The sequence below is a fragment of the Thamnophis elegans genome, chromosome 13, assembly GCF_009769535.1.
Source record: "Thamnophis elegans isolate rThaEle1 chromosome 13, rThaEle1.pri, whole genome shotgun sequence".
Lineage (NCBI taxonomy): Eukaryota > Metazoa > Chordata > Lepidosauria > Squamata > Colubridae > Thamnophis > Thamnophis elegans.
This window is the reverse complement of record NC_045553.1, coordinates 44,938,589-44,965,631: the sequence shown is the minus strand read 5'-3', so window position 1 is coordinate 44,965,631 and position 27,043 is coordinate 44,938,589. Positions and strand designations below refer to the sequence as shown.

Sequence of the window (27,043 nt, the reverse complement as noted above, 5' to 3'; positions counted from 1 at the left end):
TTATTCAGTCAGGCGTGATCCCTAAGCTTATTGTCTGAGCACAAGAACCATGTGAGCAGGGAAGATTGCCGGAAAAAGGATTGTCTCATACCTCATTTGGACAACCCATGACGGTGACCATGAAATTGGGCACAGATATGCACATTTGCAGAGCAATTAATCCAGACTGTGCCTGATAGACTTAGTGTTTCGAAAAGGTTATTTCAGCATTCGCTTCTCTTTTGCACTTCTATTTTTAATACATATGTTGCTTCTGCACTCCTGAAACAAAATTATAATTGTGTAGAGCAGGGGTAGTCAACCTTTTTATGCCTACCGCCCACTTTGGTATCTCTGTTAGTAGTAAAATTTTCTAACCGCCCACCGGTTCCACAGTAATGGTGATTTATAAAGTAGGGAAGTCAATTGAAGAGTATTCGGAGACTTCAACTCATCCAGAACGCAGCCGCGCGAGCGATTGTGGGTGCACCTCGGTACACCCACGTTACACCTATCCTCCGCGAGCTGCACTGGTTACCGATCAGTCTCCGGATACGCTTCAAGGTGCTAGTCGTAACTTATAAAGCCCTTCATGGTATTGGACCTGGGTACTTGAGAGACCGCCTGCTGCCAATTACCTCCCACAGACCCATTAGATCACACAGGGTTGGCCTCCTCCGGGTTCCATCTACTAGCCAATGCCATCTGGCTACTACCCGGGGGAGGGCCTTCTCTGTGGCAGCTCCGGCCCTCTGGAACGAACTCCCCGTAGGGATTCGGACCCTCACCTCTCTCCAGGCCTTCTGAAAAGCCATCAAAACCTGGCTTTGCCGGCAGGCCTGGGGTTGATGAGTTCCCTCCCCTCTCGACTTGTATGGTTGCGTGACTCTTGCTTATTTTAATTATCTGTATTTCGTTCTATGTTCCCCTTTTTTTCCCCTTTTGAATTGTTCGCTGCCCTGAGTCCTCCCGGAGAAGGGCGGCATACAAATAATAAAATTCAATTCAATTCAATTTTAAAAAGGAAAGTGCTTCAATATCGGAACAAAACCCGTACCGCCCACCATGAAAGCTGGAATGCCCACTAGTGGGCGGTAGGGACCAGGTTGACTACCACTGGTGTAGAGGAAGCGCATGGCTGAAAGGTATTCGCTCCCCTCTCCAAACACAACCTAAATAATGTTATTGGACCAATAATACTGAAATCAAGTTACAGAGATGCAACTTCTTGGCTAGAATAGAATAAGTTAGAATGTCAACTCATAAAGCATCGGCCTGACATAGAATAGAATAGAGTTGGGAGGAACCTTGGAGATCTTCTAGCCCAGCCCTCTAGTCAAGCAGGAGAATCTATCCCATATCAGACAAGTGACTGTCCAGTCTCCTCTTAAAAACCTCCAGTGATGGAGCATCTACAACTTCTGTGATTTTTATGTTAGTTGTTTTTTTTAATTTTGGGGGGGGATTTGTTTTTTTTTTAAATATACTTTTTTTATTTTCCACTTTCATAACATATAATCACATGTATACTATTACATAGCCAATATCCTATTGTATTAAGTAGTAATTACATCAGTTCCTCTTGTCATCAACGCCCAAAGATAAAAACCCATTATTAGCTCTTCTGCTCTCCATACACCTTTCTTCTACCTCTCTCCTACCTCCTTTCTTCCCTCCACCATCCTTTTCTACTCTACTTCCCCTTCCTTTCTCCTTCTCCTCTCTCTTCATTCTGCTCCTCCTTATCCTCCTCATCTTCCCCCCTTACCCTCTCTCCTATCCCTCTCTTCCTATCTTTCTTCTCTCCTCTGTTTCCCACTCTTCCTCTCATTCACTTGGTGTATTTCAGCTTCTGAGCAAACCCCAATCTATGTTGATGGTATTTATGCTTCCATATCAATATACTTAACATATCTTAGTTTTAAAGAAAAAAATAAGAGAAGACAGTATACATGTGTGATCATATTACATTAAAATCTAACACCCCTCGTCAAGCCTAATATTCATCCCTCCCTCCCACCCTCCCCCCCAACCCCCAACCCCCAGCCTTCCCTCCCCAGCCTTCCCAGAACCCATACACGGTATAAATCTTTAACAATAACATTCCAAAATATATTGGAAAAAAGAATAAAAAATTGAGAGAGCACCTACAACTTCTGAAGGCAACTTCTGTTCTACTGGTTAAGTGTCCTCACTGCTAGGAACTTCCAGTGTTGGGGCATTCACAACTTCTGGAGGCAAGTTGTTCCACTGATTAATTGTTCTCACTATCAGGAAATTTCTCCTTAATTTCAGGTTGCTTCTCTCTTTGACCAGTTTCCATCCATTTTTTTTTCCTTGTCCTGCCCTCTGGTGCTTTGGAGAATAATTTATTCTGTTGAATCTCTCGCTGACGTTTCTTTTCCTTCGATTCAGATTCCCTACCTGGGCTTCTGCTGTTGTGAAGAACTTGAAGACACTGGACTCTGGCAACTGACCGATCCACCTATCCTACCACTCACTCACGGACCAACCGGTGGATTTAACTGGAGAGAAACTCTGCTCCAAGAATAAGGCCAAAAGTGGGGAGGGAAAAGTCAGAAGGACAGGGGGGGAAAAAGTTTCTTAAAAACTGGAGCTCGTCTCTCACCTCCTTGAGAGTTTTTTTTTATAAAACAAACAAACAAACAAAAAACAGAAAACATTGATGGTGGAGAAAATTACTCCTGGCCCTGGAAATGGCTTTAAAAATAACATTTAAGCATATCTGCCACCAAATGGCACTTTTTTTGGGGGGGGGGAATTAGCAAATATAGCATCTGCTTGGATTGTGGAAAAATATAACGTTATTCCAACTTATTTTCATTCTTCGTCTCTTCGGTCTTCTGTCCAGCAGATAGGTCTCTCTGATGTAAGCCATTGAGTTTTAATGCACATCTCTATGTATGTATTTATGCGTGTATATATATATATATAACTTCCAGAATTTTTTTTAAAAAAATTGGAATTAAGGTCTAGGAAGGAAAACTTGTTTCCACTGCCTTCTGTATAATTGTTAGCAACAAAGTCGTAAACTGTGGGTTTTGTTCAATGTTAGTTTTTTGATATATTGAGCAAGATCTCATCCCCATTATAGGGATGTGTCTGTGAAAGAAAATTATTTTTCTGTGGAAGGAAAGTTCAGGTCAAAATAGAGAAGGTTGCCTAACAGTATATCTAATTTTTCTAGCATTGTCAGCACAGGGTTTATGATTTGATATTTGAAATGAACAAAAGGAATCAGAATGCAAAAAAAAGGAGAGAGATTTTTGTACAGGGAAATCTCGTTTGCACACTAAAGATGTCCAGGTAATCCTTGACTTATGACCACGACTGAGCCCAAAGTTTCTGTTACTAAGCGAGACAATCGTTAAGCGAGTTCGGCTTCCTTTTACGACCTTTCTTGCCACAGTTGTGAATCTCTGCTATGGTTCAGTTAGTAGCACGGTCGTTAAGTGAATCTGGCTTGACCACTGACTCGGCTTGTTCAGGAGGTCGCAAAAGAGGATCGCGTGACCCCGGGACACTGCAACGGTCGTAAATATGAATCCGTTGCCAAGCGGCTGAATGTTGATCACCGGGATGCTGCAATGGTCGTAACTGTGGAAAATGGTCATAGGTCACTTTTTTCCAGGGCTATTGTAACTGGGAACGGCCACTGGACACATGGTGGTAAGTCAAGGACTAGCTGCGTTATCTCGCCATACTGAAAAACCTCAAGTGAAACAGTTGCCTAGTTCAGGGGTGTCAAACTCGATTTCATTGAGGGCCACATCAGGGTTGTGTTTGACCTCGCAGAGCTGGGTGGATGTGGCCCGGATGGGCGTGGCCAGCTCGATGTCACTTATCGAGGCTCCGTTTTTGGCCACAAAGACCTTCCCGGGCTCCGTTTTTCAACTGCGATGCCTCCTGCAGACCACTGCCATTGAAAATGGAACTTGGGGAGCCCACGTGCAGCCCTCCCGGGCTCTTGTTTTGTGCCGTGAAGGCCTCCTGCAACCCTCTGCTGCACAGCCTCCCTGAGCTCTGGCAGAGGAGTGCAGGAGGCTGTTGCAGCCCAAAACAGAGCCCGGGAGGGCTGCACGCGGCCCTCCTGAGCTCCCTTTTCACTGGCAAAGGGTCTCCTCCCTTTTCGCTGGCAGAGGCAGTGGTCTGCTCCTTTTTCACTGGTCAGGCCGGCAGGCCAGATCTAAACGCCCTGTGGATCGGATGCGCCCCTCCCCGGGCCTTGATTTTGACAGTCCTGGTCTAGTTAGAGACTGGAGAAACTCTTTAATTTAGTCGTAATGATATACCGTATTTTTTGGAGTATAAGACGCACCTTTTTCCCTTAAAAAAGAGGCTGAAAATCTGGGTGCATCTTATACACCGAATACAGCATTTTTTGCCTCCCCAAACCCCACCCTCTTCACCAAAATACATAGATTTTAGGAGGCTTCCAGAGTGCTCCTGGGGGCTTGGGAGGGCAGAAATGAGCGAAAAACGGGCCATTTTTTGCTCAATTTTGCTCCCCGACTCCAGCCCGCAGGAGCACTCTATAAGCCTCCTAAAGGATATTCATGCCCTTTTTTTAAAAAATAAATGGGCCCGTTTTTGCAAAACACAGGCCATTTTGGGGGGGGTTGCAGAGCACAAAAACTTTTTTAAAAAATTTGCTTCTTCAAAACCTCGATGCGTCTTATACTCCCCAAAATACGGTATTTCAACCATGATCAGCACCTCTTGATGTTACTCAACAGTTTTGAACGTGCGGTTTCATGGCCCTTACCTCATGAGCCAGCTCTTCCATGCATTTTTCTGGCCCACCCCCCCCCCCCCACGCCATAAATATTTCTCAAAAAAGTCACCGTTAAGTTACTCTTTTAAGCGATTGGGTTATTGCCGGCAGGGCAATCACTCTATAAATGTTTATTAGCCTTCCCACTCCATTTCCTCCCCCCCACTTCCCTTACGCTTCAGAAAATTGATTTTTCAAACTTCACAAGTTCCCTTACAACGATCGGCAAAGATTTGAAGGCTCTCGTTTTGTTCTTTTTGCATATTTCTCCTAAGTGGTTTTGGGGGGCAATCAGCTTTGGGCAAGCAAGCAACTGAAAGAGTTCTCCCTTTGTGGCTGAGCCGGCCGTATCCCGAGGAAGAGGGAAGCCATCTTAGAAGGGCTTCCAATTGTGACTCTTAGACATTATGAGAAAGAGTCCTATTATCCTAGAGGAAGAACTACTACTCATGGTTGCTACTGAGACAACTCTTAGATAAGCCTTACAAAGCATGGAAGATCTGGTTCTGGATAGATTTAGTTATGGGATTAAACAATTATGGTGCTTGTTGGTTTCTGGCTGTGAACCTGGGGACCAGGAATTCAAGAGGGGAGCTTTTGCTAACAGAACTAGAAAAAAAAATCTATTTAATAACAACTTGATGTAAGAGAGGTTGTATCGTTAAAAATAGACCCAGAAAATGCGAGTTCAGAACTCATAGAAATGGGGGGGGGGGTCCCCTAAGATTCAGATAGGTACCTGTTTCTGGGTGCCATTTGAAGGTATGCTTAAATGCTACGTTGAATTGATAAACAATTGGTTTATCAAATGGTTGGGAAAAAATGGGATACTTTTCATCCGGTTTAGGCTGCTTCAAGAGACAGCTTTTCCCTTCAACTACACTCAAGGAAGGAGTGAAATGCTACCAGGTTCGGGCCAGTTCACCCGAACCAGTTGTAAAAAATGCTACTGGTTCGCCCAAACCATTAGTGGAAAAAAAAAATGCTAATTTTTTTTTTAATGTTCCGACAATCAGCTGTGTGACAATTGGCTGTGCTGCACGATTTATATTTGCTATTTATATAAATAGCAAATAAATAAAATATAAATAAATATTTATATATTTATATAAATATAAATATTTATATTTGCTAGAAAGCAGGAAATCATGCGGCACAGCTGTTCCCCACCCTCGCTGTTCTACTATGGGTTCACGAAGCAAACCAGTAGCAGACCACAGAGCTTTTTACCCCTGACTCAAGGCCAGTATAAAAACTCCAAGGAAGGGTTTTGTGTGTGTATGTGTGTGTGGGTTTGTGGGTTTGTGTGTGTGTGTGTGTCTGGTTGGGAAAATAAGTATCTTAAGATAGTTTCACCAGACATGAAGTTGACCCCAGCAGATACAGCCTCTTACAAATAAGTTACGCCAACGCTAACCTGGTTAACTGTGGTTCATACATTACCAGTAGTCCTCAACTTACGAATACAACTGGGACCAGATCCTCTGTTGCTAAGTGATGCAGTTGTTAAGTGAATCGTGGTCGGTTTTACCTTTTTCCTATGGTTGTTAAGTGAATCACATGGTCATTAAGCAAATCCAACTCCCCCTCCATTGACTTCGCTTGTCAGAAGACCATGGGAAGGTTGCGAATGGCCCCCGCATGACCCCAGGATGCTGCAAGCATCATATATATATATATATACGCCGAGGTTGCCGAGCGCCCAAATTTTGATCACATGTCCCTGGGGGGCAAGGACCAGTTCTAAGTCATTTTGTCAGTCCTCTCGACAGTTGCTAAATGAATGATTGTAAGTTCAAGGACGACCTATATTCCTTAGTGCTACGAGGGGCTTCGATGGTAGAACAATCGGCTTCAGTTCCACCCAAAATATTGTGCTACCTTACAGTCGAAACGGTGCTCCCTTTTAACCCACGTACCAAAGTCAACCCAACTGCCAAGATGAATCTTTCTTCAACCGCGGTGGCGATAGGGCCCTGGCGCAATAGGGTCCCAGCGCCACCGCTTTCACAACTACACCTCAAAAGGCTCAAAGACTAGTTTAGGTAGCACCCCGTCGGTTCTCTGGGCACAGAGCTTACGCCTCCAAACCTTGCTTGGCACCTTCCTGAATTCTGCCAAAGGGTAGGGCCGGCCGGCCCCGAACACAGCTGCCACATGGCCGGTTCAAATAAACAATAATGCCATTTGCATCGTACATACCGTATTTTTCGGAGTATAAGACGCATCTTTTTCCCTCAAAAAAGAGGCTGAAAATCTTGGTGCATCTTATACACTGAATATAGCATTTTTTGCCTCCCGAAACCCCGCCCCCTTCACCGAAATGACCGTGCATTGCCTTTAGGAGGCTTCCAGAGAGCTGGGGGCTGGGGAGGGCAGAAATGAGTGAAAAATAGGCCATTTTTTGCTCAATTTTGCCCCCTCCCCAGCTAAAGACAATGCACAGCCATTTTGACAAAAAACGGGCCAGTTTTTGTGAAAATCAGGCTGTATTTTGTTCATTTTGAGGGGATCCCCCCCCCAGGAACACTCTACAAGCTACTCCTGCCCATTTTTTGGGGAAAAAAAACGGGCCCGTCCATTTTCACAAAAAACGGGCCATTTTTTGGGAAGTTTGCAGAGTGCAAAAACTTTTTTTTCCCTTTTAATTTGCCTCTTCAAAACCTTGGTGTGACTTATACTCCGGTGCATCTTATGCTCAGAAAAGTACAGTATATAGGATAAGCTTTGCTTTTTTTTAAAAAAAAGGAGCTTTCCGCCAAGGGTAGCAGAGGGCGCTACGCCAATCCACGAAAGCTCCTGGTGTGCAATATGTAAATTGACTTAAAATGATGTACATTCTACCCATGTAAAAGTAAGCAAGGCATTCTGGGAAAGCATTCTTTTGTAACCAGGGATGTACAGTGAAAAGTTGAGAAATTGCAGCCAAGAGTGGGACGGAGAGCAATTGCAGGCCTTGTATTACGCCGTTGGTTGCTGCTAGTATTTTTGGAAATGTATACATATGTGTATATACGCGCACACACACACCTGTAAATACATGCATACACCTAGGCTAGGTAGGAAGTATATAATTTAAAATATTTTTGGCTATGTACAGATATTCTAAAAATGAACCGAGGGTCTAGCTTCTTCGGGCTGGTTTTTCTGGAAGAGTCTTTGCGATCTTTGAAACGTGTTTGACAATCAACGCCGACTTATTGTTGACTGATATGTATTTAATTGGGGCAGGAATGTTTTGGGGGTTTTTTGCACTGAGAGCTTGCAAGTTGTTCACACTTCATGATGTACTGTACCAGTGGTGGGTTTCAAAAAAATTTAGAACCTCTTCGGTAGGTGTGGCCTGCTTTGTGGGAGTGGCTTGCCGGCTACGTGACTGGATAGGAGTGGCTTGCCAGCCATGTGACTGGGTGGGTGTGGCCGACTTGTAAAATGTGGTGAACCTCACTTAACAACGCTCTTGCTGAGCAACCAAAATGTTGGCTCAGAAACTATGGCATTTGAAGCACGCAAGTCTTAAAGCTGTCAAGTTACAAAACCCTTGCACTCCTAACCCTTTAGAAAAAAAAACCCAGGGGTGTTCAAACTTGACAGCTTTAAGACTTGTGGACTTCAACACCCAGAATTCCTCCTCCAGTCATGTTGGCTCAGGAACTCTGGCATTTGAAGCAAGCAAGTTTTAAAGCTGTTAAGTTACAAGACTCTTACACCCCTAACCCTTTAGAAAAAAACAACCCAGGGGTGTTCAAACTTGACAGCTTTAAGACTGGTGGACTTCAACTCCCAGAATTCCTCCTCTCCCTCTTCATCTTGATGATGTGCGGACGGGAGGGGGGAGGGAACTGGAACCGGTTCTAAACGGCACTGTAGATTTATGGAACCTCTTCTATAGAAGAGGTTAGAACTGGCAGGAACCCACCCCTGTACTGTACAAAAAGATAACAGGATATGTTTGAGTAGCACCCATCCCAGAAGTAGGTCGATCTTTTAATGTATCAAAAACTCGTTCACAAAGTACACATTCCAGGGTCTTACTCCGTTGTGTTACTATTGACGCTTATGTCCCGGATGATTGGATAAACGTCCATTCCCACCACCGCCACCACCACCAAGTAGTTCTTTTAGCATGTTAGCAAATTTGTGCACTGATTTGGGGAAGAGAAACTTCTCAGTTTGGGGTAGAGATGGCTTCTTAGCCACCTCTCTCAAAAGGAAACTGCTGAATTCAGGGAAAATGGGAAGCGAAGAAACTTCTTTTTTTAAAAAAAAATGACACGCAAAAAAATATATTTTGGGAATCTTCGGGAAAGGTTTAGCTAATCTCCTTCCCGGAACCAAATGTTAAGTTTTTCGTTGTGTTTTCTTGTTGTTGTTTTGCTTTGTTTTAAAGCGAGTTTGCAGGGAGTTTAGAGTGAACTAAGATTTTCTGTTCAAGGGATTGGTGCTAAGTAAGCAACGTCCTTTTTATTGTTGCTTTTAAGTTTTTGGGAGTGTTATCTGGTATGAAAGGGAAATCCTATGCCTCCTTTCGCAGATTTTTCATTTGGATGTGAAGTGTGTGTGTGTGTGTGTGTGTGTGTGTGTTAAAGGAGAGAATTGCTGCTTAAAGTATGTTTTCTTTCTGTTACTGCTCAATTTCCACATGTTGTCATTTGAAACGAAATTGATCTCAATAAAAGAAATTGGTCTCTGTTTCTCACAACCGCACTATTTAAAGTGTACATTTATTTATTTCTCCTCCCACAAAAGGGCTCTCACTGTCTCCCCACAATATTATTTGGGATCAAAGTCTGGGAACAATTAGAATGGCATGGCATGGCATGGCATGGCATGGCATGGCATAGCATAGCATAGCATAGAATAACACAGTTGGAAGGGACTTTGCAGGTCTGCTAGTCCAATTTCCTGCTCAGTCAGGAAACCCTTTTCCATTTCAAATAAATGACTGTCCAACCTCTTTTTAAAAACTTCCAGTGTTGGAGCATTCACAACTTCTGGAGGCAAGTTGTTCTACTGATTAATTGTTCTCACTATCAGGAAATTTCTCCTCAATTCTAGGTTGCTTCTCTCCTTGATTAGTTTCCACCCATTGCTTCTTGTTCTGCCCTCAGGTGCTTTGGTAGAATAGCTTGACTCCCTCTTCTTTGTGGCAGCCCCTGAGATATCGGAAGACTGCTATCATGTCTCCCCTGGTCCTTTTTTTCATTAAACTAGACATACCCAGTTCCTGCAACCGTTCCTCATATGTTTTAGCCTCCAGTCCCCTAATTGAGTTGATCTACAGTGGTTTTCAATTTGACGGAAAGGACAACCAAAACAGGATGTGGTAGATCCTTTCTAAGCTCTTTCTAAAAGGGTATATAACAAATAGATAGGGATATTATTCTCTCTTTCCCATCGTAACTAAGGAACACACATTGCAAGTTGCATAATATTTATGAGGGAGGGAGCCCCACAGAGCAAAAAGGTATTTAAAAAAGATGATGGTTAAAGTTTAACAAAGTTGGAAGGTACCTTATAAGGTCATCTAGTCCACCCCTCTGCCCAAGCAGGAGACGCTACACCATTTCTGACAAGTGACTGTCCAGTCTCTTCTTGAAAGCCTCCAGGGAAGAAGCTCCCACAACTTCCGAAGGCAACTTCTGTTCCATGGATTGATTGTTCTCCCTGTTAGAAAATGTCTCCTTATTTCCAGGTTGAATCTCTCCTTGATCAGTTTCCATCCATTATTCCTTGTCTGGCCTTCGGGTGCTTTGGAAAATAGCTTGACCCCCTCCTCTTTGTGGCAGCCCCTCAAATATTGGCACACTATTATTGTGTCTCCCCTTGTCCTTCTCTTCACTAAAGTAGCCATGCCCATTTCCTGCAACCGTTCATCGTATGTTTCAGCATCCAGTCCCCTCATCATCTGGTTTGTCCTGAATCATCCAAATAAATTTGGTTTTCAGTTCTTTTGGGATTGGCAAGAATGCATTCTCTAATTTGCAAGGAGAGTCCTCTTTTCACGTCCTCTTAAGTCCATCACTAGAAAACCAACGGAACACCACCGTTGTCCTAGCACATTGGATAAACATTGAATGACAGGAGGAATTAGGTAGCACTATTCAGAAGAGGTTGTGCTGGAAGCAGAATCATTCAGGTAAGTGCAACACCACATTTCTGCAAGTCAAAATGTTAAGGCGAGGTTGACACGGCCTCTTGGAAGAATGCCCATGATTTTTGGGGGATGCACAAGGAGAGGGAATGAAACAGACAAGTCCTGGGGTTTGTTCTGACCTAGGCTTCCCTCCAAAAAGCACGAGGCAGAGTCCTGGTCCCAACATTATTAAACAAATGTGAATTCCTCTCATTCACATTCATCAAAGGCCTGGCAAACAGTCTTTCAAAGGTGAATTTATGACCACAGACCTTATCTACCTTGGAAAGCTGCCATGTAAATATTTTCCAAGTGAGGTGCTGTGCAAGGAAAGACTGGGCACAGAGTCTCTGAGATTCATGGACAGATCTTCACACTCCTGAAACAAATTGTTTCCTGCAAAAGCCCACTCCTCTTTTATTTCCTATGGGAGGGGCCATTCACCTTCCACCTGTGGCTTTACTCCCAAGTCTACCCTGATTTCTGAGCTGTTCTTTTCTTCTGGCAGCTCTGCACATGCGCACACTGGGAACAGCTAAAGAAAAGGGGTCGACTTGGGAGTAAGGCCACAGGTGGACGATGAATGGCCCCTCCCAGAACAAATAAAAGAGGAGCAAAAGGGGAGTGGAGTTTGCAGGAGACAATTACTTCACTTAATTGGTTTGTGACTCTCTGAGGCTCCTTGCCAAGTTTTGCAGATATCGATCTCGCAGCTCTCCAAGCCAGATAAGGGCAGTGATTATAAATCCTCCCTCGAAAGACTTTGCTGGATGTGAATGAGCAGAATTCACAGTCAATTAATAAAAGGGTTTTTTTGTTGGGACAAGGAGTTTGCTTCATGCTCTTGTGAAGCCTCGGTCAGAACACCGCCAGAAAGCTATGAGATGCATGCACAAGGCGCCTTGCAAGAACTCGCGGTTGAGCTGCGCTTCAGCATTCACCACAAAGCGAAGCTTGGAGCAGTCTAAAGAGAGGTGCAGATCTCCCCACCCACAAGCCTGGAGATCACTTGTCCCTTGCCGCGAAGGGAACTGTGACGATACGGGGGAGGGAGGGGAGAAGGAGTCAAGAGGAAGAGGGCCGACCTACCCCTGATGAAGTCATGGTACACGGCTTTTGCTGCTCTGTTGAAAAGGAGAAGTCGTCAGCAAACCCCTGAGATCGAAAGTGGAGGGGAAGTCGATCAGACATCACCTCACGATGACTTGCCTTCCTTGGGTCTGGGTGCTGGTACTCCTGTCCCTGCAAGGTAAGTAACACCAGAGCATCTGCTCGGATTCCATGTCAAGGGTTCAGTTCTGGGACATCATTGTAGCTTTCAGAAAACCAGCAGGGTAGGCGATCCAGCAGCATCTTTAGGATCAGGCTCGGCTCTGCTTCACCTCCTTCAAATGAGTGTTGAGACCAAGCCAGCGTTCTCCCTGGTCTTCAGGGAGTAGAGCCAGCTGGCGGTGGCTTAAATTGCAAGGACTCATCTCAAGGATGAAGATTCCTTCAACGAACGAGATCTTCATGGTCAAATGGTTGGGCTGCTCATTTTTCTCTGACGGGAGTTAGATGCAGATCAACGGAGTTGGAAGGGACCTTGTAGGTCATCTAGTCCAACCCCCTGCTCAAGCAGGAGATCCTACACCATTTTTGACAGATGGCAGTCTCTTCTTGGAAGCCTCCAGTGATGAAGCCACCACAACTTCTCAAGGCAACTTCTGTTCCATGGATTGATTGTTCTCCCTGTCAGGAAATCCCTCTCTATTTCCAGGTTGAATTTATCCTTGATCAGTTTCCATCCATTATTCCTTGTCTGGTCTTCAGGTGCTTTGGAAAATAGTGTGACCTCCTTCCTCTCTGTGGTAGCCCCTCAAATATTGGAGGTCTGCTATCATGTCTCCCCTGCTCCTTCTCTTCACTAGACAAACCCAATTCTTGCAATTGTTCATCGTTATGTTTTAGCCTCCAGCCCCCTAATCATCCTGGTTGCTCTTCTTTGCATTCTTTCCAGAGTCTCAACATCTTTTTTTATAGTGTGGTGATCAAAACTGGATGCAGTACTCTACGTGTGGTCTTACTAGGGCTTTACAGAGTGGTATTAGTACCGCCCTTGATCTTGATTGAATCCCTCTGTTAATGCAACTTAGGATTGCATTGGCTTTTTTGGCTGACGGCACACACTGTTGGGTCATATTTAGCTGGTTGTCCACTAAGACGCTAAGATCCCTCTCACAGGTAATGCTATTAATTGTTCCAGTTGTTGGGATGATAATGATTATGATGAGTTGAGTTACTCTTAGGGGTCCAAGTGATCAAGTTACTCTTGGTTGCAAGAAACAACCAAGCTCAGAGAGCACCAAGGACCCTGCATTTCAATCCTGAGCTACAAATATTCTCTTTTATTGGGGCAACTCTTACTTTATTGTACGTCAACATTTGCAAGCCTGAAAGAGCCAAGCTAGTGTTTCCTCTGAGAAGTTAGGGAGGGTTTCTTCCCAGTTTCTTTCTCTGCCTACTATACAGCTCAGGGCTGCATCATCTCTTATCTAATGCTTCCCTAGGTAGCATCTCTTTGCTCCATTTCTCAAGGTCTTTCTCGCACTGCCATCCACCCTGTCATGAAATTTCATTTGCTCATTGACCTCCAAATATTTCCTAGATGAAGATCGTTACATTTACTAGTAATACTATGAATAATAATAACCATAGCAACCTGTTCTGACCCCCTCCTCCGTCCAGTAACAAATTTCCAAGCTTAACTGGAATGTCCTTTAATAATAAGACCAAAATCTCGGTGGCTGAAAGCCAAGCAAACAAACAGATAAGGATCTTGGCAGCAACTCAGACAAACCTTGGCAGCAATCCAGCCTGCCAAGTTAGTTACAACAGGTCTCTTTAGTCAATGCGTTGACTTCTGCAAGAGGTGTGTGTGCACAGTCTTTTTTATAGTCTGGAGAGGAGTCTAATGACCACCAGCTGAGCACAATTACCTCCTGTAATTGCCTAATTGTTCCTGACGCCTAGTAGCTCTTCGATGGCGTGCATCCAGGAACAACTCACTGCTGGCTTCTGGATCACTCTCCCTTATCTCCTCCCCACTAATCCAAGGCTCAGGCACCACCTGGTGGCCAACTAGTCTCTGCGCCCTACTTGGAGTCGGAACCCTGTCCAGGGTCCTCAACATCCTCCAGAGCCAACTCGTAGGGCCCCTCGCTGTCGGAGTCTGGTGGCAGCTCCATCAGCTCCTGCTGGGCCACAACAGCAACCATAATAGACCAACCCTGGTGGGCCGATATTGACCATTTTGGAGAACCCCAGCTTCGGGCAATGTCTGAACTCAACCTGGGAATTCCTGGGGCCAATGTTGGGTAGGTGGGAGGATGCTAAGCTAACGTGGGGGAAATGAGTGTTTTCCCCATTTCTTGTTCTCCAACATCAATCAACCAATCAGAATAGAACTGGAAGGGACCTTGGAGGTCTTCTAGTCCAACCCCCTGCTGAAGCAGGAGACCCTATACCATTTAAAGCTTCCAGTGATGGTGCACCTACAATGTCTGAAGACAACTTCTGTTCCACTGATTAATTATCCTCATTGTTAGGAAGTTTCTCATCAATTCCAGCTTGTTTCTTTCCTCGATTAGTTTCCATCGTTTCTTGCCTTGCCTTCTGGTGCTTTGGAAAATAGGTTGACTGCCTCTTCTTTGTGGCAGCCCCTCAAATACTGGAACACTGCTATCCTGTCACCCCCTAATTCTTCTTTTCTCTACACACTTGCTTCTGTTTAAAATACACATTTACATGTACTTCGGCCCTGCCTACTGCATTTGTTTTCACTCTCGGTTTTTCTAAGACCTCAAATGGAAAGGAAATATATAATTGATTCTGGGGCCCAATCTCTGTTGGCGTGCACGTTTCCTTTCGGCCTCATTTCATAGTTTGCGAACCGAGCTGCGGCAGGAAACAGTGAAGCTAAAGATGAGTTCACAGGAAGACCGCAAATTCTGCCTTTGAGCCCCCAGGAGAAAACTTCACAAACTTTCCCTTTAGGGGGTGAGCGTTTTGGAACCTTTTATTCCCTCCTATGGAAAACCCACCTTCCAGCCTCAGTGACACTTTTCACAGATAAGGTGGGAGGTTATCAACCAGCTTCGGGAAACTCCAATGTTTGTAGAAGTGTGACATTATTTTAGGTGGGCGAAATGAAATAGAAGCGGCCCTTGGGTGGGTAAAATTCAGCACCCACACTGGGCGGGTTGCATTTTGGATTCATAAGAACTTAGATTGAGACTATGTTTTAGCTTAACATAGCTAAACATAGCTAAAATTAAAACATGGGTTTTAATTGGGAGGAGTTGAGGGATAAATGGGGTGTTTTTAACGTTCTTTTATTGTGAACAGCTTGGAATCTCGTGGCCTGGAGAATAATTTTTTTTTTTTTTTAGAATAAATGAAAATGAATAAATGAATCCTTGGCATCAGGATTTGGACCTAACCCTGGTGTGTTCAAGTGTCTTTGAGCAAATACCATTTTAAGGAAGTCCATATCTGTCTGGTTTACACAAGGCGTTAAGTCCACCCAGTGTGTAGGATGTTTTAGGAGAAAATAAAAATTCAGCCGCAATACACTGTGTGTGTATGTATTTAAGATAGAGGAGGGAGGGAGGGAGAGGGGGGAGAGAGGGGGAAGGAGGGAGGGGGAGGAACACAGAGATAGAGGGAGAGAGAGGTAGAGGGAGAGAGAAGGAGAGAGGGAGGGAAAGAGCGAGAAAGAGAGAGAGAGAAATAGAGAGAGGGAGAGGGAGGGAAGGAGAGAGAGGGAGAGGAAGAGAGAAGGAGAGAGTGAGAAAGGGGGAGAGAGGGGGAGGGAAGGAAGGAGAAGGAAGTAGGGAGAGGGAGGGAGGAAGAGAAGGAGAGAGGGAGAGAGGGAGGGAAGGAGAGAGAGGGAGAGAGAAGGAGGGAGGGAGAGAGTGAGAAAGAGAGAGAGAAATAGAGAGAGGAAGAGGGAGGGAAGGAGAGGGAAGGAGAGAGGGAGGAAGAGAGGGAGAAATAGAGGGAGAGAGAGAGAAAGAGAGGGAGAGAGAAAGAGAGAGGGAGAGGAAGGAGAGAGGGAGGGAGAGAACGAGAAAAAGAGGGGGAGAGAAATAGAGAGAGGAAGAGGGAGGGAAGGAGAGGGAAGGAGAGAGAGGGAGGGAGAGAGGGAGAAATAGAGGGAGAAAGAGAGGGAGAGAGAAAGAGAGGGAGAGGGAGGGAGAGAGAAAGAGAGGGAGAGGGAGGGAGGGAGAGAGCAAGAAAGAGAGGGAGAGAGAAATAGAGAGAGGGAGAGGGAGGGAAGGAGAGGGAAGGAGAGAGAGAGAGGGAGAGGGAGTGAGAGGAAGAGAGGGAGAGAGGAGGGCAAGGAGGAAGACAGAAAGAGAGAAAGGAAGAGAAAGACAGGGAGGGGGAGAGAGAGGGAGGGAGACAGAGAGAGGTGGAGAGAAAGAAGAATACATATTGTGTCAAAGATATGTTTCCCCAAGTGATTGGAGGAACGTAGTAATTCTGTAAGAGGCCAATGAGAGGCTACTCTTCTATTTTACTCAAAAGGACTCAACCGCTGGGTCCCCCTGGAGTAACCCTCTACAAATCCTTTTCTTTGCTAGGGATTTCTTCCCAAGTCCTAAGGGAACGTCTCACCTTGGAGGAAGGTCAGAATCTGGATCTCCATTGCGTCAACAGTCAAGGCAACACCTCCGCTCTGGAATGGAAGGACCCCAGCGGCTTTACCATATTTTTCAATGACTTGCAAGGTGGGATGGTGGCGCCTTCAACTTTTTCCACTGGAAGCAGACAAGAAGGGGGTTTTTCCTACAGGCCTCTGAGGTGTAACAGGCTGACATAAATCTATTTTCACAACTCGCCCTCTTGGTTCAAAGCCACAAGACCTCCACACCACAGTTAGGATGTGTGAACAGGGCAATTCCGATAGTGTGATGGCGGCCTCCACAGTTGTTCTTTGTTTTCTTTCTTTTAAGAAATACTTCAAAGTATTCACTCTCTCCAACAAGAAAGCATTATGTGTGATGTTCAGTTGTGTTGAGGCCCAGCTATCTTCCGGGCATGGCTTGACTGCCTCTTCTTTGGGGCAGCCCCTGAGATATTGGAAGACTGCTATCATGTCTCCCCTAGTCCTTCTCTTCATTAAACTAGACGTACCCTGTTCCTGCAACCGTTCCTCATATGTTTTAGCCTCCAGTCCCCTAATCATCTTTCTTGCTCTTCTCTGCACTCTTTCTAGAGTCTCCGCATCTTTTCTACGTCGTGGTGACTAAAACTGGATGTAATATTCCAAGTGTGGCCTTCGCCTTACCAACATTTATATCTCTCTTTTAAACAGTCACAAAAGATGGAAGGTACGAACTTCTGCACTACTCCAATGATTCCCTGTCCATTCGTCTTTCCAACGTAACAAGACACGATGAGGGTTTATTCACCTGTCTCTACTACAGCGAGAATGTTGGGACCAAAGTAGTCAACGTTACAATTTGGGGTAAGATCTGAAACTCCTACTTTTCAACGGATGACGGCTTGCGGAGATGGGTGAGATGGTTTGGAGCTGAACCGCAGGGCGTTGCAGATTCACTTAATGACAGAGGTGGTATTCAACAGGTTCTGACCATTTCTGGAGAACTGGTAGTGGGAATTTTGAGTAATTCGGAGAATGGGTAAATACAACCTCTGGCTGGCCCCGCCCCCATCTGTTTTCTGCCTCCCGAGTCCCAGCTGATCGGGAGGAAATGGGGATTTTGCAGTATCCTTCCTCTGCCATGCCCACCAAGCCACGCCCATCAAGCCACGCCCACAGAACCATTTTTGAATACCACCACTGCTTAACAACCATATTACATACTTATAACTGCAATGTTTAACTTAACAGTTGTGGCAAGAAAGGTCATAAAATGGGGCCGGCTTCACTTAACTGCCTCAGTTAGCAACGGAAATGTCTGGGCTCAGTTGTAGTGGTAAATCGAGGGCCACCAGTAATCTTAAATTTGCTTATATCTCCCCTCCAAATACGCAGATGAATTGATCCAATAAAAAAATAAAATAAAATGGATTTTTTTTCTATTTAAATCGTGTTTTTTTTTTATTTTTATCAAACTCATTTTAATAAAATGCTTCTGGAGTAAAAAAAAAAATCTATCTAAAGATAGTTTTCTATTTAAGATACATTAATAATTGAGTTTATTCAGCATGAAATGGAACCTAGTTAGGTAGCATGAGGCTGTATATTCTGCAATATTGGGACGGTCGGTAACTCAACAGCCAGTCACAGGAGTAGCCGATGCGGGACAGAGGTGGCAGGTGCTCATTAAAAATTATGATTTAAACCGAGTTGATTTAAATCAAGCCTTTTTACTAATGGATTCTCTTCTTTTTACAGCTCCACCTTCCAAACCTTTGTTGGAAGCATTGAAAACCACAGTAAACCAGACAGAAGAAAATATGCTTTTAAGGTGTTCCACTCAGGGCAGTTGGCCCGCCCCTCAAATCACCTGGCTGCTACAAAACGGAATGGAAATCTTTGGTATGTTTCAAATAACGTCATTTTTCTTCCTGGACTTTGCCTTTTAATAGCTTCTTGTTCAATAACACTGAAAAAACCGCTAGGCAATTACCTGCTTTAAAATCAAGTTGGTTGTTTATTTATTTACTAGTTGGGTCCATTGTATTAAGCCAGTGTTTCTCAACTTTGGCAACTTGAAGATGTCCGGACTTCCAACTCCCAGAATTCCCCAGCCAGAGAATGCTGGCTGGGGAATTCTGGGAGTTGAAGTCCGGACATCTTCAAGTTGCCAAGGTTGAGAAACACTGTATTAAGCAGTGAACTTGGTTTATAATCAGCATTCGACAAAAATAGCACTAAGCATTTTTTTTTAAAAAAAAACATCTCTTCCAGATGTTTTGGGATTGCACCAAATTGCTGTCGGTATTATCTTTGCTTTCTTTTGCCGTTGTTGTTCTATTTCTATTTGTTGGTCTTTGTGTTTAGAGAGTTCTTTCTCTTCTCTTCTGCTGCCTCCAGGTAATACCACATCCACTATCCAGATGTTTTAGTCTTGCTTATGCAGTTCTAATTATCCTACTGTGATATTATAGTGGGATAATTAGTACTTCAGGAAAAAAAAACAATGGCTACCAACCTGCCTTTCATCGAAGACCTGTACATTGCATGAGTGAAAAAGAAACCAATGAAAAGATCCAGAGACCCCTCATATCTGGACATGAATTGTTTCAAATTCTACCCTCAAAACGAAGCTGTATGCCATTGCAGAGCCGAGGTGGCGCAGTGGTTAAATGCAGCACTGCAGGCTACTGCTAGATCAGCAGTTCAGCGGTTCAAATCTCACCGGCTCAGGGTTGACTCAGCCTTCCATCCTTCCGAGGTGGGTAAAATGAGGACCCAGATTGTTGGGGGCAATATGCTGACTCTCTGTAAACCGCTTAGAGAGGGCTGAAAGCCCTATGAAGCGGTATATAAGTCTACTGCTATTGCTATTGCTATTGCTATTGCACATCAGAACAACTAGACACAAGGACAGGTTTCCCTCATGCCATCACTCTGCTAAACAACTAACTCCCACAACACTGTCAAACTATTCATTGAGGCTGTATTACTATTATTCATTTTTTCTATTGCCTATCTTCTTCCTACATTTGACTATAACGTTGTTGCTTGTATCTTTACTATTTATAATGTTTTATTTAGTTTCCTAGTACGATTTATGTTGATAGTCCGATGACTATCACTAAGTGTTGTATTTTATGATTTATGATGAGTGTATTTTTATGATGACTATGATCATGGTTTATTTCTTATAGTTTTTATAAGCTATACACTGAGAGCTCATGCACCAAAGACAAATTCCTTGTGTGTCCAATCACACCTGGCCAATAAAGAATTCTATTCTATTCTATTCTATTCTACTCTGTTCTGTTCTATTCTATTCTATTCTACGCTACTCTACTCTACTCTACTCTACTCTTATTCCTATTCCTATTCCTATTCCTTTTCCTATTCCTATTCCTACTCCTACTCCAACTCCTTTTCCTATTCCTATTCCTATTCCTATTTCTTTTCTACTCTACTCTACTCTACTCCTTGAAGGGAGATCACAGTATTTGTATTACCTTGAATTCTTATCTTGGGGTATAAGATCAGCATCATCTCCATTCAGAACCTCAGTGAGGTCAGCATCTTTCTAGGAACTTTAAATGTTCGGTGGGAACCAGGCTTCAAACTACAACTGTGGAAATGACACAACCAAGTAGGATTTGAATCTGGTTTATCCTAGCTCGGTATTCATGGAGAATCCTAGGATCAGGGTTAGGTTTAGGGTTGATGAAGGCAGCCACGTCAGACTGCAGGGAGAGGGCAGCAGAAAGTAGAAAGAACTTTTCAAAAGTTTCTGTGTCCACTTAATCTGTTCCTTGTGTGTCCAATCACACTTGGCTCAGTGGTGGGTTTCAAAAAATTTTGGAATCTCTTCTGTAGGTGTGGCCTGCTTTCTGGGTCCACTGGTGGAACGTCTTCTAACCGGTTCGGTAGATTTAACGAACCGGTTCTACCAAACTGGTAGGAACCCACCTCTGACTTCGCCACTAAAGAATTCTATTCTATTCTATTCTATTCTATTCTACTCCTATTCCTATTCCTATTTCTTTTCTACTCTACTCTACTCTCTTGGCCACTAAATAATTCTATTATTACCTTGTTTCCCCAAAATAAGACAGGGTCTTATTTTCTTTTGATCCCCGAAATGAGCGCTTGGCCTTATTTTCGGGGAGGTCTTATTATTTTTGAGGTGCAGGAGGCGGCGAGCGTGATCACCTCATGGCTGCTGCTGTGTTGCAATTTTGGGGGGGAGGGCTTATTTTCGCGCAAAAGCCCGATTGGGTTTATTATCTGAGGAGGTCTTATTTTCAGGGAAACAGGATATTTTGTTATCATTGTTATTATCATCATCTCTTTTTGCATCCCTCAATGCATTTTTAGGAAACAGTCAACATCAACTGGAAGCCAAGAGGTTCCATTCCATAAGCAACTTGGCCATCTACGCATTCCCACAAGGCTGTGTCATTTCTTGTGTGATACACCACAAAGCCTTAGGAAGGAGGAATTTAACTGTGACTTTGCACCTGGAACATGGCAGTAAGTGGAGATCTTGAGGGCAAGATGGAAAAAGGGTTTAAAAAATAAACAGGAGAAATAAGACCCTCTTAGGAATTACCAGGGACGTGGTGGCTTAGTGGCTAAGACGCTGAGCTTGTTGATCCGAAAGATCAGCAGTTCAAATCCCTAGTGCCGCGTAAAGGAGTGAGCTCCCGTGACTTGTCTCAGCTTCTGCCAACTTAGCAGTTTTAAAGCATGTATTAATGCAAGTAGAAAAATAGGAACCACCTCTGGTGGGACGGTAACAGCATTCCGTGCGCCTTCAGTGTTTAGTCATGCCGGCCACATGACCATGGAGACATCTTCAGACAGCTCTGGCTCTTCGGCTTTGAAACGGAGATGAAGACCTCCCTCTAGAATTGGGAACGACTAGCACATATGTGCAAGGGGAATCTTTACCTTTACCTAAGAATTACACAATCATTTGCATGTGCAGTATGCCCCATGGGAAACGTATACGGTTTGCGCTGCGGATAGTTCTCGACTTACAACAGTTTATTTAGGGACTGTTCAAAGTTACAACAGCACTGAAAAAAATGACTTGCGACTACTTAAGCTGCAGTGGCGCAGTGGTTAGAATGCAGTACTGCAGCTAATTCTGCTGACTGCCAGCTGCCTGCAATTTGGCAGTTCGAATCTCACCAGGCTCAAGGATGACTCAGCCTCCCATCCTTCCGAGGTCAGTAAAACGAGGACCCAGATTGTTGGGGGCAAGAGATTGACTCTGTAAACCGCTTAGAGAGGGCTGTAAAAGCACTGTGAAGCGGAAGGCCATATCTGATCTAAATGAATCTTCTAATCTAGTAGAAGATTAGAAGATTTTGACCTTGATATATGTTACACTTGGGCGTTAAATGCCTTCCTTGTTTCCTTTTCCACACATTCAGAACAAAAACAGAAGGCAGAAGGAACGTTTAGCATTCCAACATTATCCCCAACCAGGAAAACAGAAGTTCAACATCCTAACACCACCAACGGTAAGACTACAACATTGATCCTCTCTGGTGTTTCTGGACATCACCCTCAATTTGCTTCTAGCTCGTCTCCAAAACATCGGTTGCATTTCTCCTGGCCTTCCCATAACCCTCTTTTTCAACCCTTCCACAGAATCCAATCCAACATTCAACATGGGAGAAGGAAACCCAACCACGCAAACATCATTCCCAAGTACAGATACAGAAGTTTGGACAAACAATCGTAAGCTGCTCCCACATTACTCCTCATGTTCAACTGATGTGCTTTTAATTCTTTGCTGTCCTTCCTGATCTGATGCCAGAGGCTTGGTGACATGGAACAGGTTAGGGAAGATGATGGAGTTTTCATTTCAGAGTATTTGCTTAAAAGATATGCTCTCTCTTTTGTGTGTGTGTGTTTCTCTAGTCAACTTCTTATAAGGGGACATGGTGGCTCAGTGGCTAAGATGCTGAGGTTGTCAATCAGAAAGGTTGGCAGTTCGGCGGTTCGAATCCCTAGTGCCACGTAACGGAGTGAGCTCCCGGGACTTGTCCCAGCTTCTGCCAACCTAGCAGTTCGAAAGCACGTAAAAAATGCAAGTAGAAAAATAGGAGCCACCTTTGGTGGGAAGGGAACAGCGTTCCGTGCACCTTTGGCATTTAGTCATGCCGGCCACATGACCACGGAGACGTCTTTGGACAGTGCTGGCTCTTCGGCTTAGAAATGGAGATAAGCACCACCCCCTAGAGTCAGGAACGATTAGCACATATGTGCAACCTTTAGTCAACTTCCTGGAATTAAGCGCACTATGTATAGGGGCATGGAATTCTTTATAAGCAGAGGTAAGCAGAGGTAAATAGGTTTATAAATAGCCTTTCTTGGCTCAATATACACTAAGCTATAAATCATAACTTGGATTCAGACACTTAGCTAAAGCAAAACTAATGACATTCCTGGTGGGTTCATATTGTTCTTATTAATTGATTTCAAATGATGTTCCTAGTATAGGAATTGCCCTGTGTAGGGGGTTAGATTAGATGGCCTTCAAGACCCCTTGGAAGACTATACAAACTCTCAGAGTTTGTTGCAGAAAAATGAAATCCAGAAAGCACACACAGATACAACTGATTCAGCTGGATTCATCTTTATATACCTAATAATAGATAAGGGGCGGTTTCCCAACTGTGTTGGTACCATTTCGCTTCTGCGCACTTTACACACTCACTACTTGCTTCATTTGCACAGGCGCGCATGGCGCACACATGCATAGTTCACTGTAAATTGTTCTGCGCATACGCGAAGACCATGAAACGCTAATAAAAACCATGCCGGCAATGGCAGAAGAGACCGAAGAATTGGTTCAGGGGCGAGCCAGCCTGGGTCGCTGCCGGTTCTGTAACCCAGGCCAAATTACCACTACTGGTTTGCCCGAACTGGTAGAAACCCACCTCTAACAGATGAATAGATGTACAATACCAATAGTAGATTCTTACAACGTGGTAGAAGTTACAAGTAGAACACACGCAACAGTACAGCAGAGAGGAGTTTTCAGTTCAGAACAGAGAGAATCAGTCTTGTTTCAGTTTCAATTCTCAGCACAGACTCAGGCCTGTTTAGGCTCCCATTGGCTGACTTAGTTGCTCTGCCTATTCATTGGCTGACCTTGTTCCCATGTCTCCCTCAGTCATGAATATTCTAACAAATTCTGGGTTCCACCGACAAAAGCGCGCCTGACAAAAGCGCGCCCAACTAAACCGCTGTGAGAAAACCATGAGTTCTGAACCACGCCGACGAATGAGCACTGAATCGCGCCGACAACAGCACGCCGACAGAAGGGTGCTGTAAACCTAACCCTAACCCTAACCCTAAACGTAACCCTAACCCTAACCCTAACCCTAATCCTAAAACTAAACCTAACCCTTACCTTAACTTAAATCACCCTTCTGCCGACAGGCTGTTGTAAATCGCCCTTCTGTCGACGCGCTGTTGTCGGCGCGTTGATGACGTTGCAGTTTTAGCAACGCGGTTTTGTCGGCGCGCTTTTGTCGGGTCATGCGAATTCTGTGCGTAGTCCAGAACTTTCTGGGAAATAACAAGTTGGAGAAGGCTGGTGTGGTGGACCTAGACATCTTACTCCATGGAAGCTCCAGTTGGTGGAAAAATACAATTTCCCCGCTCTCAAAGCCCCCAATATTTTTCTGCTAGGAAGCTAAAGATGACAAAACTCCAATGTTTTCTGTTCCTTTTCATCCCAAACAGAAACAAACGTGGCTTACAGAGGCTTTGTGGAGGAACAAGCCCACATTTTGTTCCCGGGCCTTGTGTCCATTCTCCTGCTTGTTCTCTTGATCATGGTCCTTCTCTTTGTGATGAAGCTGTGGAAAGCACACAGCGTCTGGAAAAAAGGTAAGAAGGGGGGAAAAAGAAGCATTTAGTACATATTTGGAATATTTTCCTCTTTCACAGACACAAACACACACACGCAAACGTCCAAAAGTTTCTAAAAAGCCTGTATTCAACACCCACAAAATTTCTTGCGGGGCTCCAAGGTTTTGAAAAGCATTCTTTGAGGGAAACCATCTCCAGCATCTTCATAGAACAGTAGACCTTGTCGGCCATAGCGATTGATTTCACTTTCCTGAAGAATGGGGGGAAACTAATCAAGGAGAGAAGCAACTTAGAACTGAGGAGAAATTTCCTGACCGTGAGGACAATTAATCAGTGGAACAGAAGTTGCCGCCAGAAGTTGTGGATGCCCCAACACTGGAAGTCTTTAAGAAGATGTTAGATAGCCATTTGTCTGAAATGGTATAGGGTTTCCTGCCCAGGCAGGGGGTTGGACTAGACGACCTCCAAGGTCCCTTCCAACTCTGCTATTGTATTGCATTGCATTGCATTGCATTGCATTGCATTGCATTACTGTATTGCATTACATTGCATTGCATTGCATTGCATTGCATTGAATGTCCATAGCAGATTTTAAAAATAACAATGTGTTTGTCAGAACAGATATCCGGACTAATACTCTGCACCTCATTCGTGTCCCTCCCTAATATAGAAAATAATAATGCTTCTGAACAACCCATTGAGAGCTACAGGCCTAAAGCAAGCAAAGCCCTTGGCGGACTCGAGAAGAATCTATGTGGTACGTAGAAATGAGATTTCTTATGGTTTGCAGGCAGGGCAGAGGTTGGAATTAAGAAAAGGGTGAACAAATGGGCAGCTCCATTGCTGTGGAATACACATGTAGACTGGGTAAAACCAGGCTTAATAGCAGTGACTGTGAGAGGGATCTTGGAGTCTTAGTGGACAACTAGTTAAATAGGAGCCAGCCATGTGCAGAGGCAGCCAAAAAAGCCAATGTAATCCTAAACTGCATCAACAGAGGTTAAAATCAAGATTAAGGGTAATACCAGTCTATAAAGCCTTAGTAAGGCCTGGTGGGAACTCACCTCTGAACCACACCTAGAGTACTGCATCGAGTTTTGGTCACCACACCATAAAAAAGAAGTTGAGACTCTAGAAAGAGTGCGGAGAAGAGCAACCAGGATGATTAGGGGACTGGAGACTAAACCATATGAAGAACAGTTGCAGGAACTGGGCATGTCTTGTCTAGTGAAGAGAAGGACCAGGGGAGACAGGATAGCAGGCTTCCAATATTTGAGAGGCTGCCACAGAGAAGAGTTAGGGGGTCAAGCTATTTTCCAAGGCACCTGAAGGCCAGACAAGGAATAATGGCTGGAAACTGATCAAGGAGAGATTCAACCTAGAAATAAGGAGAAATTTCCCGACAGTGGGAACAATCAACCCGTGGAACAGAAGTTGCCTTCGGAAGTTGTTGGAGCTTCAACCCTGGAAGCTTTCCAGAAGAGACTGGACTGCCTTCTGTCAGAAATGGTGTAGGGTGTCCTGCTTGGTTGGGGGGTTGGACTAGATGACCAACAAGGTCCCTTCCAACTCCGTTAAACTGTATCTTTTTTTACCAGCTCTTTGGGGGCTGAAATATGAGCTAGTATCAGAAGTGAAAAGATATGAGCTCAAAGTAGCAATGACCTGTGCCTTTATTTTACACAGTGATGCCCTGGAGGAACAGCGAGAAGTATACCGTCCAAGAATCACGTGCCAGGACGCCAAAACCTTCCGAAGGAAGTCAGGACTCTTCGGTCTTCGAAAAAGAATTGTCCCACTTTAAAGAAACAGATATGTAACACTAAGGACAATGTTGTGCTGTGCTTAACGGCAAGAACCACCTTCTCTTCCCATTTTTCTTCCTGCGCTGACCCTTTCTTGCAAAAAAAATAAAATAAATTATCTTCAAAAATCCAGATTTTGGAGAGGATTTTGGATCTCTTAGACCAAGATACATCTCAGAACAATACTGCAAATAAAGCGATAACCACGCGATAAAGGCCCTTGGGAATCTGTGCCAGTTGTTATTTAGCAGTGAAATTCCTTGTGTGTGGACTTAAATGATTTTGGGATGTTGTTAGTGGCGAAGTCGTGTCCCACTCATTGTGACCCCATGGACAACGTTCCTCCAGGCCTTCCTGTCCTCTCCCATCCTTTGGAGTCCATATAAGTTCACACCGACTGCAAAGACAGGGCTATTGTTATTTTCATTGGTTTTATCCACAAAATAAACGTATCCAACCACTTAATAACAACTCTGAAACTAATAAAAAGAAACCCAAAATACAGATGTACCAGCAACAGTTTTCAAAGGAAACCATAGGAACGTGAATTATCTCACACTGGCTGAGACAGCCCAAATGTAACACAGCAAAATTTATTTTAGAAGACCCATATATGAAAATATATATATATATGACTTTTTTATTTTAAAAAAAATACTTTGCCAAATTGACATTAAATCCTTGCATTTTGTCAGTGTGGTAAGATGAGTTTTTGCTAAGCTGCTGTTGTTAGTTGTGAAGTCGTGTCCGACCCATCGCGATCCCATGGACAACGTTCCTCCAGGCCT

The 27,043-nt window shown here is 44.1% G+C and overlaps 2 protein-coding genes across 2 annotated transcripts in view; both read left to right on the top strand.

The window, feature by feature from the left end:
- The window catches only part of UBASH3B (ubiquitin associated and SH3 domain containing B), a 64,240-nt gene extending 61,005 nt beyond the window's left edge, over window positions 1-3,235 (top strand). Inside the window, exon 14 of the mRNA XM_032228857.1 lies at window positions 2,395-3,235. Coding sequence (XP_032084748.1) covers window positions 2,395-2,532 — 138 coding nt within the window. The 3' untranslated portion in view covers window positions 2,533-3,235. The remainder of the gene's footprint in view (window positions 1-2,394) is intronic.
- An 8,838-nt stretch (window positions 3,236-12,073) lies between these two features.
- CRTAM (cytotoxic and regulatory T cell molecule) lies at window positions 12,074-26,698 on the top strand. The gene is made up of 10 exons (XM_032229837.1): window positions 12,074-12,159; window positions 16,538-16,684; window positions 17,272-17,424; window positions 18,319-18,462; window positions 20,932-21,087; window positions 21,996-22,085; window positions 22,216-22,305; window positions 24,322-24,468; window positions 25,121-25,207; window positions 26,137-26,698. The coding sequence occupies exons 1-10, from the start codon at window positions 12,111-12,113 to the stop codon at window positions 26,268-26,270; spliced, it is 1,197 nt and encodes a 398-aa protein (XP_032085728.1). The 5' UTR covers window positions 12,074-12,110; the 3' UTR covers window positions 26,271-26,698.
- The last annotated feature ends 345 nt before the right edge of the window (window positions 26,699-27,043 follow it).